The sequence below is a fragment of the Bubalus kerabau genome, chromosome 4 (assembly GCF_029407905.1).
Source record: "Bubalus kerabau isolate K-KA32 ecotype Philippines breed swamp buffalo chromosome 4, PCC_UOA_SB_1v2, whole genome shotgun sequence".
Taxonomy (NCBI): domain Eukaryota; kingdom Metazoa; phylum Chordata; class Mammalia; order Artiodactyla; family Bovidae; genus Bubalus; species Bubalus kerabau.
Window position 1 is genome coordinate 35,444,103 of NC_073627.1, and position 12,244 is coordinate 35,456,346.

Sequence of the window (12,244 nt, forward strand, 5' to 3'; positions counted from 1 at the left end):
GCAGATGGCGCTCAGCCACCAGACATTTGACAGAGCAGCTCGTTCCTCTTAGACTTAGAATTCTTAGGTTTTATGTGTTATCCCTTCCTGTCCTCCTCCTGCTTTTCAGGTACCATGATATTCACACTTGAGACAAAAGAATTGTTCCCTTTGGTTTTATTTGCTTGATTTTAAATCGCCTGGATGACTCAAGAATTTTTCATTTCAAATTGAGAAATGAAGCCAAAATGATTTCTGATGGCCTTTTTGACCCTCCATTTGTGTTCTTCTATAAACTGTTTGTTGCTCAGTTATGTCCAACCCTTTGCAACTCCATGAACTGTAGCCCACCAGGATCCTCTGTCCCTGGAATTCTCCAGGCAAGAATACTGGAGCAGGTTGCCATTCCTTCTCCAGGGAATCTTCGTGACCCAGGGATGGAACTCACATCTCCTGCATTGCAGGTGGATTTTTTTTTTACTGTCTGAGCCACCAAGTTAGCCAACTGTTTCATTAAATTTTAAATTATAATATTAAAGCTTCTTATTGGTACACTTGGCCAACAGTGAATAGGGGAAAACAGAGTGGTTTAAAATTAGCAAATTGTTTGATTGCAGTAGATCTTCAGGTTCTGCGGTGAGACTTTCCTTGGATAATGTGTAAGCTGTTTTTTCTTGAGTTCTTATTGTTCTGCACTAATACTAATTAGTTTAAACTAATTGAATAAAGATTATTCAATTTAACCAAAAAGAAAAATGAATATTTACTTTTCAGAAGTCACAGTGTTAGGCATTTCTTCTCCCTGGAATGCCAGCTCTCTGAGGTCAGGTCTCTCGTTCTCTGCCAAGCCCCTAGATTCATGCTGGCACATAGAAGGGCCTCAGTATTTGTGTTGGGGAGGAATGGATGGATGGATGAATAGGTAGATGATACAGAAAGAACTGGACAGAGCACCAGACCTAAAGAAGTAAGCTGTCTGGCAATAGGGGCTACAAGTAGCATGTGGACTTTCTTCTGATCACTTAGTATTGCAGTAACAGGGTGATATTCGATTATCTTAATCATCAGCCTGCTAGTTTCCACCAGCATGGGGTCTGTGTGCTTGTGGTCAGCATGTACTCACCATCTTCCACCTGGGTGGGGCGTCTTGGTTTCTGCTGAAGAGCTCATAGGTATGTGTCAGATTGTAGTTCTATGTATCCCTTGAGGAGGAACTAGGACTCTGTTTAATTGCTGAGCTGTCGTTTAAGCTGAGCTTCCCCAGTGGTAAAGAATCTGCCAGGAAGATCCCCTGGAGAAGAAAATGGCAACCCACTGCAGTATTCTTGCCTGGGAAACCCCATGGACAGAGGAGCCTGGCGGGCTAAGTCAAACCCGACTTAGCGACTAAACAGCAACAGCAGCCATGGAGCCACAGCTCATGATTGTGACGGGACAGTTTTACTTTGGGGTTGTTATTGGGAGTTACATTGCAATTTGAGAAAATCCCAAAAGGAAATGAAACATATCTCCAAGTTGTGTCGATTCTCCGAGTCACCCAGTTTGGAAATCTTGATCCTCTGTAGTCATTCTACTCAGCAGCACTTGTGGAGCTTTCCTTTGAATGACTGGGTGAATTGTCCCATCCCCGCTGTCCCATTCTATCACCCCCCTCATCCTGACCGCCATCTCCTTCTGCCTACATGGCCCTAGCCTTCTGGTCTACCTCCCTGACTGTGGCCCTTCCTCGGTGTAAGCCAGCCTGGGTATTGCTGCCAGATTTTTGCCTCCAAAGAATTTATGCCAGAGAAACTATTTCTGATTGAAATTTGAGCCTCTGTACATCTTTTTATTCACGGAAAGAAACTAACTGAAAAAGCTTTGAGGAAGGAATTGCCTTTTCCTACCACAGTAGCATTTTAACATCTACAGGCAAGTCTGGTTACAAAGCGCTGCAGGTTCAATTCAGCTCGTTGACACCCTAGAAATACCATCTCTGGTCCTGACTGCGAACCTCTCTGTGGTCTGTGAATACTCAAACACTGTTTTTTTTCCAGACAAAACAAACATTTTATGTAGTTACTTTGATATCTTTTGGAAATGCTAGGAAAAGCTGCTTCTTGGAATTCACTGCTTTTTCAATGCTCCATTTGGTTGATAAGAACATCCTCCTTGTGAACTCTGACGAGCTTCAGCAACATGTGTCAGCAGAAAAATGTGGATCATCTGCACCTCCCTCATATTAACTTAATAAGATGCATCGTTCACTTTTGGGGAGAAAAATGAAATATTTTTATAGTGTCAGAAGGGACTATGAAACCTTTTGGTAAAATCTTTTTTAAGATAGATATCTAATGTATTTAGTAATGTGGCATTTATTTGACATGTTCCATTTATTAAATAAGCTCCATCTTGAAAGACTATAGAATAAAAATGATGGATTTATTTTTAAAAAACATTTCAGTCCTAATCGGGGGAGCATGGTAGTTAGCATTTCCTTTCTTTTTTAAAAAAATATTTATTTATTTGGCTGTGGCCGCTCTTAGCTGTGTCATGTGGGATCTAGTTCCCTGCCCAGGGATCTAACCTGGGCCTCCTGCATGGGAAGGGTGGAGTCTTAGCCCCTGGACCACCAGGGAAGTCCCAGCATTTTCTTTCTATAACTTACTTTTCAAAGGAGAAATACTCCTTCATCGTCCTTCCAAGAAGTGGTTTGAGCTGTGAGGTGTCTTAGTGACAGAATTCCCTTTCAGGTTAAAATTCCCTCCATCTGCTTGAACAGCATCTGTGTCTGCTGCTAAACTCTTGAAGGCAGGTAGCAGTTGTTTCCTTTTGCTTTCTTCTTCTTTTTTTTTTATTCTCTCAAGATAAATGTTAAATACCCCTCTCTTTTTGTCTCCGTTGCTTAAAGAGCTCAGTGGATTTCCTAGTTCTGTTTCACAAACAGATTCTGAATGCTTCTTCTCCAGCATACTCAGAGGAACTGTCTTTCTGGTCCTGGGGATAGAAACATGACGGTCATGTGGCCTCTTTCCTTCCAGAGTTTATAATTTAGGAAGGGAGACAGATGAGTAAATAACTAACTACAATCCTGCTTGATAAATGCCACGTCGGAGGTTTTGCGTGAGGTGCCATGGGAGCACCCTGGAGTGATTGATTCAAGGGAAGAGGGGGGTGAGGATGGGAATCAGGAAAGACTAAACAGCAGAAGTGACATTTGAGTTGAGCCTTAGGGGATGAATAGAATTTTGCCAGATGGACAAAGGGGTGGGGGCGGGGACCCTCCAGACTCATACAAAAACATGAGAATGTGGAAGTTTGTGCCTTTGTCTGGAGACCTGGTGAGCAGTCCATAGGTGTGGAAGGGGGTTTGGGGAGGTGAAATAGCCGATATATCACTGGGGCCATATTGTAAAGCTTAAACTTAACCTGTAGCTTCTAGGAAGCAGTGATAGTTTTAAAATAGGCGAGATCTTGGGACTTCTCTTGGCGGTCCAGTGGTTAAGACTGCACACTTCCAATGCAGTGGGCACTGGTTTGATCCTCGCTTGGGGAACTAAGATCTCACATGCTAAGTGGTGCAGCCAAAAATAAAAAATAGGAGAAATCTGTTTTAGAAAGATCGTTGTGGCAGCAGAGTGTAAGATAATTTGAATGGGGGTGACTGGGAGCAAGGGGGCCAGTCAGAGGCCATGAGCATCTTCTACGGGAGAGATGCTTTTCCGAGCTGAAGCAGCAGCAGCACGGATGGACACAGGGCATGGACTTGAGGGCCACCTCCTGCAGAGGCCTTGGGAGTTGATGAAATGTGGCCAGGGGTGGGGAAGAAAGGAAAAACGGTCCAGATGACTCGGGAATGCAGCGATGCTGCTAAGTAGAGAGGATGGAAGAAGAAACTGCTTATAGGTGAAAGGAGTGGATTTGACTTTGGGTGTGTTGAGTTTGGAGTGGAGTTCTCAGCTGGAGATTGCTAAAGGAAAAGCCGTAAATGCAGAGAGAGCGAGCTGGTAGGGAGATGTTGTGGGTACAGAGAAATTTGAAAGGATGAACAGTTGAGGGACCTGCCTTGCCTGAATTTTGATATGTGGGTTTTTGTGTTTTTTTTTTTTTTTGCTTTGAACTGTTTATGTGCCATTCCTTCCCTACCCCCAGATTCTGATTGTGTCCTGCTAGGGCAGGGGGCCCCCAGGTAAGAATCCATCACCATGATGAATGGAGAGAACCATGATTTATTGCATTTGTGTTGGTGTAGAAACATGGTCTACGCACTACTAGTGTCTGTCCTTACAGCCTGAAACCACAGGAACAGATAACACAGCCCAGAGGGAGACAATACAGCCAGAAGCTGCTGCTGCTAAGTCACTTCAGTCATGTCCGACTCTGTGCGACCCCATAGACAGCAGCCCACCAGGCTCCCCTGTCCCTGGGATTCTCCAGGCAAGAACACTGGAGTGGGTTGCCATTTCCTTCTCCAGTGCGTGAAAGTGAAGTCGCTCAGTCGTGTCCGACTCTTCGCAACTCCATGGACTGCAACCCACCAGGCTCCTCCGTCCATGGGATTTTCCAGGCAAGAGTACTGGAGTGGGGTGCCATTGCCTTCTCCACAGCCAGAAGAGAAGATCTAAATAGAATCCCTGAGGCACACCACTATTTAAAGGGCAGATGGAAGGAGAGGTACCTGCAAGTTAGAGGACATGCTGTGGGAGAGAGGGGTGTGAAAGAAGCCGAGGGAAGAGGGCTTTCCAGGGTAAGGGAAGAAGGTCAGCAGTGACCAGTGGCCAGTGAGGCCTGGAGGATGAATGAAGTGAAAACGGAGAGGCTTTGGCAGCAAGGAGGTTACGGGTGAGAAGAGTCTTAGCAGAGCCCCGGAGGTGGAGGCAGATCCTGGGCTGAAGAGTGAATCCTGAGGGTCAGGAAGCAGAGCTGATGAGCACCGGCCATTCTTGAAGGAAGTCTGGCTGTGAACAGGAAAGAAGGCCCGAGGATTTATAGGATGAGGAACAGCCAGTGGAAAGCTGAGATCACAAGATTGTGGAAGTGTGAGGCTGGAAGACATAGAGGCTCACTCTGGCTGCCTACCTTGGAAGCAAGTCTACTAGACCCAGGCCCCCCTTCCTCCATATCTCACCCCCTCCCCACTTTTATCCTGGGCATGTCAATGGCACATGTTTTCTGCTGAGAAATCATTTATTCATGTTGTTGTCCTTTCCTGGGGTGTGTTTCCATGTCTTCCTCATCAAACTCAACCTTACCTGTTTGGGGTCTCCTTGCCCATCATGAAACCTTCGCTCAGATGGTGGAAAGAAAGGGCTTTGGATTTGGAGTCAGAAGATGTGGTTGAACTTTAGCTCTGCCATGAAGCATGCGGCCTTGAGGAAGTGACTTGATGTCTCTCTACCTTGATTTTTCTTGTCAGTAATACCTGCTCTGACTTACACACAGGCTTGTTCAACGAGTCGAGTGAGATCATGGTTGTGAAACGCCATTGAAATGACAGCACACAGAGCCACTGTGTTAGGTTACACTTGCCTAGCTGCTCTTCTTACTCATTTCATTCATTCGGTTGTGGGTTTTGCTGAATAAATTAACTCGTTCAACTTTTTTTTTTTTTTTTTTTTGGTTTGTTTTTCCCTAGTGCCTACTCTGCCAGGCACTGAGGATATAGTGATGAATAAGACAGTCGCTACTCTCTGGAGCTTACAGTGTGGAGTGGGAGACAGGAAAACAAGTGTGTAGCATACAATTGCTGGCTGTTTCAGTGCTGTAAAGAGAAACGAGGCAGGCCGAGGAGGAGGAGAGCCCAGAAGTTACAGGGAGGGGTACTGTTTTAGAGGGAGCAGTTGGGGCAGCTTCTCTGAGGGCATGACATTGGAGCAGAGTAGAATGAGCAGGGAACAAGGCCACATGACCATCACGGGTGACAAGAGCCTTAGCCATGGGGGAGGGGAGGTAGCAGGTGCAAAGGCCCTGAGGTAGGAGTGTGCTCAGTGTGTTCTAGAAACAGCAAAGAAGCGAATGTCATGGGTTAAAGATGTTGCATTTTACGCTAAGGGTGATGGGAAGGCACCGAGAGGCTGTGGCAGAAGAAACATTATCTTTACGGTGGTGACTCTGGCAGCTGGTGGGGAGTAGATTGTGGAGGGTGGGAGCAGAAGCAGGAGGCAGGAGTGCCAGGGGCAGAAGCAGTGGAGCAGAGGAGAAGCGGGTGGATTTTAGGTATGTTTCGAAGGATTTGCTAATGGACTCAATGCTGTGAGGCACCAGAGAGTCAAAGTTGATTCGAGGGTTTGGGCCTGAGCCGATGATTCTGTGGCTGTCTTGAACTGAAATTGGGAAGAATGGGGCAGAGGAGAATGGGCTTTGTGGGGAATTTGTCCTTTTTTCTGTGTTCTTTGTGGAATTTAGCTATAATGAGAAAAACTTCCATTAAAACTGAAAGACTTCCATTAAAACTGAAAGGATCTTAAAGGTCTTCGAATTCAGTGATTTCCAAAGATATAAAGACATCTTCTGCAGGATTATGAAGAATACCTGCCTCCGCCTCCAACATGAGTCTTTCCCGCTCACCTGCCAACCCACCGTTAATGAGGGTGGCGTGCCTCTCCAGAGCGGGGCTGGAGCGGGGGCTGAAAACCACTGAGCCACTTGGTTTGCTTGTCTTGTGGCTGAGAAAACCAGGCTGAAGAGGTTATTGGCATTGCCCAGGGATGCAGGGCTGGCTGTTCTCTTATTTCATTTAAGAGTTCCTTCACGTGTGGTCAGTTTCTCTTTTCCATTTGATTGTAAACTCCTTAAACTCTAAGATTTATATCTTAAGATTTTTCATAGACTTTCTTTCTTACCCAGAACAGTACTAATAGGCATCTATCCTAAATGTTAGGTTTTAGCACCTGATAATGAAAAGAAAATCAAGTCTCCTGCCCACAGTGGCACCTGCGATTTTACCTGCTCTTGTTAGTAAAGTCACATCCATCATTCGTTGAATTTCCCAACAGATTTAAGGCATCAGCAAAGTACAGACACACAACGGAGAGGGCAAAGGGGAGGGGAAGAGGGAGAAAGTGATAGTTCAGCCTCGAAAAACTGAACCAAAAGTTTGGAATCAGCTCAGAAAGAAGGCATTAGGGACTAATTACCACTTAGGGAAACTGCATTGTAGTTTACTGCTGCTTTTATATTGAACTATGTGAAAGTGAGATCAAAACAGTTCTTCCAGCATTTAGGACTTCTGCAGGACTGAGTTTAGCCCTGGGAAATCTTTCCTGTATGTCTGGTGGTTGATGTGTGTTTGATATTAATATTAAATTGTGCCTGTGTTGTACTTTTATTCTCCAATAGGTTTAAAAAATTTTTTTCTAGAACCTAATTTTATTTATTTGGTTTTGGTTGTGCTGGGTCATCGTTGCGTCAAGAGCTTTCTCAAGTTGCAGAGAGTGGGGGGGACTGCTCTCTAGTTCCAGCGTGTGGGCTTCTCAACTGCAGTGGCTTCTCTTGTTGTGGAGCACCGGCTCTAGGGTGCTCGGGCTTCAGGAGTCGCAGCTCCAGGCTCTCTTAAAGCACAGGCTCAGTGGTTGTAGCGTCCAGGCTTAGTTGCCCCCTCAGGTCTGTGGGATCTTCCCGGGTCAGGAATCAAACCCGTGTCTCCTGCTGTAGCAGGCAGATTCTTTACCACTGAGCCACCAAGGAAGCCCCTCTGATAGGTATTTTAAAAGTATATTTTAACTACTGAAGGCTCTGATTCAAATTTTCTGTCTTTTGAGACTACAAAGACAATTTTCTTATATTTTTCCCCCATAAGAATTTTTAAAATTATGCTGTATGTGTGGCAAGGGCTACAGCTGGGACATTCCAGCATTGACTTTCGAGGAGTCTGCTGACCACTCGGGTGCAGCATGCTAATTGAAAGGAAGAGCATGCTGATAAATGCACTTTCAAGTTCACTTTATTCACCTCTGACCCACCATCCTGGTTTTTGGCACTCGCGTTTGCAACAGTTCATACATAATATCCCAGGGGCCATGTGGGTTATGAGGGGGAGTCAAGATTAAGACGGATAATTCAGAATTTGTGTTATAAATGCTCGGTTGTATTCATTGAATTGGTTTTGAAACCTACATGTGTTTCTCTCTGTGAGTAGCCAGATTCCCTCTAATAAGGAATTCAGTGGTCATTTTTTGTGCTATAAGCCGTCGTGGCAACATTATATCTTCTTGAGAAATAATATTTGTGCCTTTGGTGCCACCTAGCCCGTGAGACAAACTTTGTCTCAATAGAAAGGCCACTTCCATTTGGCCTTGAGTTTCTGAAATTTAAGACCCTCCCTTATGATTATTGACTCAAATATATCATGGAGGATTAGTAAGAGTATTAAGTGTGGCCACAGTCTCCTTCACAAGCTGTAATTCTCCTGGGGACCAGGCTCGGGCCTTATTCATCCTCGTATCTCTTCCAGCCCTGAACACAGTTGCTGGCATAAACCAAGGATGCAATAAATTGCGGTCGAAATGAATTTTCAAAGCATGCGAGGCTGGCCCCCTCTGCCCCCGTGGGAGCGATTTGCGGCCGAGCTGGATTTTTTGAGCTATGTAACGCATTCAATCTTGTTCTTAGGTCCAGCCTGATGACTGGAGGGGCCAAGCGAGGAGCACCCAACCCTTGGCTCTTGGAGGAGCCGGAGGAGACCAGAGGCTTGGGTTTTGATGAAATCCGGCAACAGCAGCAGAAAATTATCCAAGGTACTAAAGACCCAAAGGGCGTGGGCTCAGAAACCTGGTCGGGTTTTTTTACCTTAGCCTCGGCTGTTCCCAATACCCATTGAAAATCGGAGGGAAAACGGTTGGTCTTTGAGAGTTTTTGGCGCTTCTGTGCCTCAGGGTACCTGGGGATTAGACAGATGCTGTCATCCATCCAGGTAGCTGGTGGAAGTAGGGATTCTCTCTCCTGGGAGAGGGACAGAGTGCAGCTCGGGGTCTGGTCATCCCAGGTGACTCGAGGCATGGGCCTCTTCCTCCTTTCCATGATTAGGACTCATTCTCCAAAGAAAAGGCTCCATTTTTTTTTTTTTTTTTTGTATATAAGTTAGTTTGGCTTTTACCTTCAGGTTCATCTTACCCAGCTGGCTTTTAAACCTGCTAATTTCTTCTGTTAATTTCAGAAGTAATGCATGATTGTTATACAATGTTCAAACAATATAGGGATATATAAAATGAAAACCTTTTTCTGTATTGTTCCTCTGATCTCAAACTGCAAACAGATTAACAATATATATTTCCTCAGGCTTCTTTCTGTACGTACATGCATGCATACTGTATATTCAGTATAAGTACATGTATGTTTTGCATAAGTGAGATCATAATATAGATATTTCTACAGCTTTTTTTTATTTAATATGTGTGATAGACATTTTTTGATGTCAGTGTTACAGATGTTACTCCTGCTAATTCTCCTGATTGAAACACAGCTTTATGTAGGTCTAGTTGACATCTTAAATAGCACATATATGAAGTGTATGATTCATTAAGCTTTGACATATACATACACCTTTCAAACCATCTCTACAATCCAGATAAGAAGCATAATCATTACTCCTGAGAGTTTTCTTCATTTCTTTGGTAATTCTTACTGTTGTCATCCCCACATACCCAGACAGCTGCTGACCTGCTTTGTGTTGCTATAAAATCATTTCTGTTTTCTCTAATTCTGTATAAATGGACTCATACAATATGAGCTCTTTGCGAGTTCAGGGGTGGGGTGGTCTGGCTTCTTTATCTCAGGGTAATTATCTTAAGATTCATCCACATTGTTCCATGGGTCAGTATTTTTTTCTCTTACATCACAGAGTAGTAATCCCTTGTATAAATTGACAACAGTCTGCATGTACATTTACATGTTGACGTACGTTTTGCTCTGCATGTGTGGGGAAAGGGCTATATGGAAACTCTTTGTACCCTCCTCTCAATTTTGCTGTGTATTTGAAACTGCTGTAAAAAACAAGTCTCTTAAAAAAAAAAAAAAGGTAAAACCTTTTTTATCCACAGATGGCATTGACCATTTGTTTAGAAAATCCTACAGATTCTACCGCAAAACTATTAATTAGTGAGTTTAGCAAGGTTGCGTGATCCAAGATCAGTATACAAAAATCATTTGTATTTTTATATACTAGTCACAGCCAAGAGTAGGAATGTATAAATGCTGTTAATAAGAGACCAAAAAAACATGAACTACTTAGGGATAAATCTGGTGTTGAGTTTAACTCTTTGCCAGATCTGTCCATTTCTGAGAGGAGTGTAGAAGTCTCCAACTATGATAGTAGGTTCAGTCACTCAGTAGTGTCCAACTCTTTGTGACCCCATGGACTGCAGCATGCCAGGCTTCCCTGTCCATCACCAACTCCCAGAGCTTGCTCAGACTCATGTCCATTGAGTCGGTGATTCCATCCAGCCATCTCATCCTCTGTCACCCCCGTCTCCTCCTGCCCTCAATCTTTCCCAGCATCAGAGTCTTTTCCAATGAGTCAGCTCTTTGCATCAGGTGGCCAAATTATTGGAGTTTCAGCATCAGTTCTTCCAATGAATATTCAGAACTGATTTCCTTTAGGATTGACTGGTTTGATTTCCTTGCTGTCCAAGGGTCTGTCAAGAGTCTTCTCCAACACCAGTTCAAAAGCATCAATTCTTCAGCACTCAGCTTTCTTTATGGCCCAACTCTCACATCCATACATAACTACTGGAAAAACCATAGCTTTGACTAGATGGACCTTTGTTGGCAAAGTGATGTCTCTGCTTTTTAATATGCTGTCTAGGTTGGTTGTAGCTTTTCTTCCAAGGAGCAAGCATCTTTTAACTTCATGGCTGCAGTCACCATTGGTTGTGATTTTGGAGCCCAAGAAAATAAACTCTGTCGCTGTTTCCATTGTTTCCCCATCTATTTGTCAGGAAGCGATGGGACCAGATGCCATGATCTTAGTTTTTTGAATGTTGAGTTTTCAGCCAGCTTTTTCACTGGCTTTATCTGTTTCTCCTTGCATTTTTATCAGGTTTTTTTTTTTTGCTTCATGTAGTGTGATGCTTGGTGTTAGGTGCGTACACATTAAGGATTGCTGTGTTGTCTTGGAGAATTGACCCCCTTATTATGTAATACCCTTTTTTACCCTTGATAACTTTACTTGCTTTGAAGTCTACTCTATCTGAAATTAATGTAGCAACTCCTGGTTTCTTTTGATGACTATTATTGTGGTTTATCTTTCTCCATTCATTTGCTTTTAATCCATATTTAAAGTGAGGTTCTTTGAGGCCACATGTAGTTGAATTTTTGATCTATCTTGTCTTTGTCTTTTAATCGCTGTAGCTTTATGTCTTTATTTCAATCTGGATGCCTTTTATTTTTCTTTCTTGCCTTATTGCACTTGCTACCACCTCCAGTACAGTGTAGGAATGATGAGAGCAGACATTCTTGCCTTGTTTCTAATCTTATGGAGGAAATAATTCATTTGAAAGCCAGATGTGAGTTTTTCTTGGTTTGGTTACTAGATATTTCTTTCTAAAAATATTCTTGAGATTTTCTTTTTTCCCTCTCCTGGGATGCAGTTATTCGGGTCTTGCTTTGTCAGGTGGACGAGAGAAGTGTTTATTTTAGAGCATGGGTTAGCAAACCATGGCCTGTGGACCACATCTGGCCCACCACCTGGTTTTGTATGGTCTGCAAGCTAAAAATGGTTTTTCCATTTTTAAACGATTGAAAGGAGCCCCAAAAAGAATATTTCGTGACTTGTTTAAAAAAAAAACAAAACAAAACTGTGTAATACTCAAAAGTGTAGTGTTCATAAATAAAGTTTTATGGGAGCACAAGCATGCTCATTCATTTATGTATTACTGACGGATGCTTTCCTAGGACAAAAACAGGGTTGGGGCAGCTGCAACAGAGATCAGACGAACCACAAAGCCCGAAATATTTGCTGTCTGGCCCTTTGTAGAAAATGTTTGCAGACTCCAGGCCAGAGGTTATTTCCCTCACTTCTGTGCCAGAACGATTTTGTGTAATCACTGTGAATTATGTGGTGACCTGGTGAGTGGGGATTAGGAGTTACGTCTTTTGATTGGTTATGTCTTATGTCCAGTTCCTGTGAACTCAGAGGGTTATTCCCTCTAAGGTTTTCAGGTGGTTCTTCCCCTGGCCTCAGTCAATTTCCTCACACACATGTCCTGATCAACACTTGCCTGAAGTCTCAGGGTGGATCCCATGCAAATCTACCATTTTTTCCCTGCACAACCCTCTGCTTTCTATGTAC

At 43.6% G+C, this 12,244-nt stretch overlaps 1 protein-coding gene across 16 annotated transcripts in view; it reads left to right on the forward strand.

Moving 5' to 3' along the window:
• STX8 (syntaxin 8) overlaps positions 1-12,244 on the forward strand; it is a 209,172-nt gene that overhangs the window by 43,285 nt on the left and 153,643 nt on the right. For all 16 annotated transcript variants that reach the window (XR_008713070.1, XR_008713069.1, XM_055576550.1 and 13 more), the window contains one exon: positions 8,569-8,693. Coding sequence is in view for 14 of the 16 variants with exons in the window: in XM_055576550.1 (XP_055432525.1) it covers positions 8,569-8,693 (125 nt within the window). In the remaining 2 variants the exon portion in view is untranslated. The remainder of the gene's footprint in view (positions 1-8,568; positions 8,694-12,244) is intronic.